This window comes from Gymnodraco acuticeps, unplaced genomic scaffold (genome assembly GCF_902827175.1).
Source record: "Gymnodraco acuticeps unplaced genomic scaffold, fGymAcu1.1, whole genome shotgun sequence".
Classification (NCBI taxonomy): Eukaryota; Metazoa; Chordata; class Actinopteri; order Perciformes; family Bathydraconidae; genus Gymnodraco; species Gymnodraco acuticeps.
In genome coordinates this window covers 415,715-420,392 of record NW_022990919.1, presented here as the reverse complement: position 1 = coordinate 420,392, position 4,678 = coordinate 415,715, and the positions used below count along the sequence as shown (strand labels likewise).

The following is a 4,678-nucleotide window of genomic DNA, read 5'->3' as shown; positions in this document are numbered from 1 at the left end:
TTCGGAAAATGAAGATTCCAGGACCACTTTAAATGTTTCGTTTACAATCGTTTCCCAATGACCCGGAATAGTACTGCCAGAACGAACGATATCCAGAATGTCTTCCAGTTTACAAACTTCAGCCATTCTGTTTACACAGGGGTCACTACTCGTTCTGTTTTCAATCGTCCTCATCACCACACTTATTAAAAGGGTATTGACTACATTCTGATCAATATATACAGAGCGTTTTGCATAGTAGTTTCCCATTTTTATTTTACTTTAAAGAAAAAAGTCACTGTATCGAACAAGTCCCTGGCTTCAGTCAACTGCTGGTTGTTAGTCTTCTTCTTCTTCTTCTCCATCCAACTCTGCATGGATCTTTTCAAGTCTCTCCTTGAGGCGTCTGCAATTTTTGAGATTGTGAAGAAAAGCCTCCGAAGCGCCTTGGATCCTCCAATCATCCGTGAAAATGTCTTTATCAATAAGAGTCTGGTCGATCTCAGTAATGAAGTCGGTGAGCCAGAGTCTTTTCATTAACGTGTGCAAACTTCCCTGCTTTGTGACGCCCCCCAGACAGTCCCGAGATAGTTACCGGACGCACCCCTCACTGTAACGTCATGGCTGTGCGCGACCAGTTATAAACAGACTTTCAGCAAGTGAACGGGTCGTTGTGTGTTCCACGTTGTGCGTTTATGAAACTGTGAGTATTGTTACTGTGGCATAGGCACATGTTTGTATCAATGTTTGCATCTAAATAACAGTTTACAGACAATAATCGGCGTAGTGTGTATATATACTGTGTACAGTACTTGTTTGCCATAAGTGTGACTGGCTGCCTGTTAACTGTTCAGTAGTTTAACTTTCTGTCCGCTGTGACCGTCGATATAATTACTTTTGGTATGTACAATCGACGTATATTTCCAGTCTTGTGGTGAGCTGTGTATAACTATGCCTCTGTCAGCCGCCATTACCGCATGTAAAACGTTATCCCCCTGTAAGCCGCCATTATCACGTGTTAAAACATGTGCGCTTGTTGCGGTCAAGTGAGCCCTCTTGCGGGCATTTCTGTTATTGTTTATCATGAAGCTGACAGTTCCAGCATTTATGTATATGTATTGTTCCTAGCAGGAAATCGTAATGTAACTATTAGGATTCATATTGTCATTCACTAATTTGATCTACTCTGTTTATTTATATTTCTTAGATAACCACAACATAACAAACGAACATCCTGTAACACCATAACTCCTGTGAACAATTAAAGTTTGGATATCTACACCCCCTGGATTGCTGCAATCTTTCTGACAGAAGATTTAGGCCAGACTTGTATACACCAGCATCAATTATTCATAATTTCACAAGTGGTCCTTCGTGCCGGAGGTATACAAGCTGCGCTATGGCCACATCCAGGGAGCTGTATGATGGGCAGCCACCGCTCAGTCCCGGTCCCAGCAGAGTGCGGCGCATTCCCGGACATCTGGAGGACTTCGAGCTCAGCTACCCACATCAACCTCTTTATCCCCCCCAGATGAGGCCAGTCTCATCACCGAGGCCAGAATATGACGAGTCGCCCAGCCATGGAGGACATGTCAGCTACCCTGTAGCAGCACATCACCCTGTTGGCACTCCAGATCACAACTGGCAACGATTAGAGGCACGCTGGCAGACGATTAGCAGGCAGATGCAAGAGCTAGAAACTGACATGGACAAGGTAAAGATCACCGCACATCCAAAAAGTGCCCTGGGTTACCCTTCATACCACTCACAACAGTTTACAGCATACCAGAGTCGCTACAGCAGCCTCCCTCAACTGGAGCTGTGTTCTCCCACGAACCAACGTATGGAAGAAACGGGTTTACTCTCATATCCTCAAGCTCATCCTGCTCATCCCCAAACGTCTCCTTCAACGTCTCCACCTCAATCACAGGCTAATAGTCCTGCACCGCAGACACAGCAGACTTCCCCCGCGGCGCCGGTTACTTCTGCTGAACAGATGCAGCCTGCACCTCCTATGGCTCCAAGAGCTTCTGCAACAGACACGCATTCTGCACCCACTGCTTCGCTGATGCAGCCTGCGTCACCTGTCACTTCTCCTGCTGTGGTACAGCCTGAACCTCCTGCCTGGCTAATACATCCAGGTGTTATTCCTGCTCCTGTTGCATACCCGCAGTCTGCGCCAGCTCCACCGGAACAGCCATATAATCCACATCACCGGTACTGGCAGACGGCTCCACAGCCATATCAGCCTATGCAGTATGCTGCACCACCTCGAGTACATCACTCCTACATGATGCAGCCTCCTGCACCGGCCTGGCCTACAGCTAATTCTAACATACCCAGTATGATGGAGATGGCGATTGCATCATCATATGGCATCCCAAAGCCAAGATTAACCATCTTCAGCTCAGGAAAAGAAACTGACTTTCTTATGCTCAAAAAGGGATTGGACAGCGTGCTTGGCCCTCACCAACACCTGTCCGAGGATTATAAATACCAAATACTCCTCGATCACCTCAACTTTCCATCTGCACTCCAGGTAGCTAAGAGGTACATCAACAGCCCAACTCCATACACAAGTGCCATGCAAACCCTGACCCAACAATATGGCCAGCCAAGACAACTGGTGCAGGGAGAGCTTAATGACCGATGTATTTAGTTATACACACATTCCTTCACATTTACATTTTAATGTGCATTAAAGTATTTCGTGAGGCCTTCTAAAATGTTTTTAAATATAACTACGGTTGTAGTTGAATAGTTTGTAAATTAACATGAACCGAAGCTGTTGCTTGGCAACTCAATCGCACAACGTCACCACCGTTAATTCCACATCCACACGCATGGATTAACATCGATTTAATACATTAATGTAGCCTTTGTTTATGCTAAAAGAGGTGTCGACCAGCTGGGGCAACAAGAAAATCGCGGTAATCGAGTGTGACTATTAAAAAATAAATCATTACGTCGGGGTAGCATTTGCTTGGTATTTCCGGTTATTTCTCCACTGGTTAACATGGGTTAACAATACCTTGTAGCTGTCACGTTTGAAGGGGACGAAACCGTGACATCTTCACGTCTCCCAGCATGGTAAATCGTCACATGTTCACGTCTTGCCGTGATACTGGGTTGGTCAGACTACATGTGTTCTTATAGTGTCTAATCCTAGTCCTTTAACCTGTTCTACAACGCATTACTGCACAGAAACTCACTCATAACACCCTTATTACTTATCGTAGCTGCACGTCCAACCCTTCGATTCACATCGTTAGAAGACACAGAATCGATCGGTACCTACATTATCACTCCATGATAAGAACTCGCGAATATATTAACAAGAACAGACATCAAAACACATTGTGCTAGGTAGCTAAAATGGCAAAATGGCTCACCTTTGTCATTGTCTGGTCAAAAGTGGTCTTCAATTGAAACGATAAAAACGCTGGTGAAGGTTAATCCATAGGTTAATCCAATGTGTCTGTGTCCCTTTGAAATTATTTCTGATAATCCATAAGCAATAAACCTGCTTTTCCGTTTCCATATGTCAGAGCGAGAGATAGGTTCGCTCTCATGCAAAACTGTGCGCATAGCTCTCTTTTCTCAATGGTAAGGTGTGTGTGTATGTGGAAATACCCTTTCGATTGTATTGGCTCTAACGGTCAAAAAGAGATGTCAATCACCAAAATCGACCAATGGGTTCCAGAGAAACGGTAAAAACGGCCATTTCCACCCAAATCACTTCAGAGGTGGAGTTTTCTTTGCTAAACCAAAAAGGTCAAATGTCACTTGTTTTGCATCAATCTTGATACAGGGTAGGCTACTTATTATATGTTGTAATTTGGATTCCTAAAGCTTTTAGTCTACCTTACCATCATCAAGGGTAAAAGAAGAAGTCAAAAATAATTTGTCATTTTCGAGCCTGAGACCTGAAAAACAGGTTTAGTGCTTAACAGGTTAAGCTCAAAATGTTTGCCAATTGTTTATTATTAGTTTAGATAGAACGCTCGTCAATCCCCAACTGTGTTACAATTAAGATTGGTCACTTTGTGTTAATATTACGGCTGTCAAAATAACGCGTTAATAACGCGTTAACGAAAAGAAAAAAAAATGCCACTAACTATTTTAACGCGATTAACGCATATGCATTTTTTGTCCTCGGCCGCCCAGTAGTTTCAGAGCGCATCGAGTTTAAAATACCATCTATACAATCCAAGCACACTACTGATGCCGACAGCTTGCGGCAGACCACACTTGAAAGTGCGCGGGGGAGACGCCTGGACACGTCTACGAGCAGCACACTTTCAACAAAGATCGCTAAATGGGTGGCTACAGCTTTATAGGCCAATTAACATTGTGGAGGACGAGGGGCTGCGTGATATGATTCGGGTCGCATCCAACGACTGCACTTGTGAATTCCAGAGCCACCACTGTGTCGAAAATACACAACTTGTATGAAGTCCAAAAAGCTAAAGTAGAGGAGGATTTAAGAAAGACTTCCACGGTTGCGCTCACCGGAGACTATTGGACTTCACTCTGACAGTTACCTCGGGGTCACAGCTCATTATTTTGACCCACAGTGGGAACTTCAGTCTCATGCTTTGACAGTTATGAAAACAGAGGAGCGGCATTTCGCCGACAACTGCGCCGACACACACACACACACTTTGTATTGTATTATTGTATTGAATGAGAGAGGTTC

General features: G+C 44.3%; 1 protein-coding gene across 1 annotated transcript; it reads left to right on the top strand.

The window, feature by feature from the left end:
• Window positions 1–565: 565 nt before the first annotated feature.
• Window positions 566–2,745, top strand: LOC117558032 (extensin-like). The gene is made up of 2 exons (XM_034233991.1): window positions 566–682; window positions 1,187–2,745. The coding sequence occupies exon 2, from the start codon at window positions 1,379–1,381 to the stop codon at window positions 2,636–2,638; it is 1,260 nt and encodes a 419-aa protein (XP_034089882.1). The 5' UTR covers window positions 566–682; window positions 1,187–1,378; the 3' UTR covers window positions 2,639–2,745.
• Window positions 2,746–4,678: the final 1,933 nt, after the last annotated feature.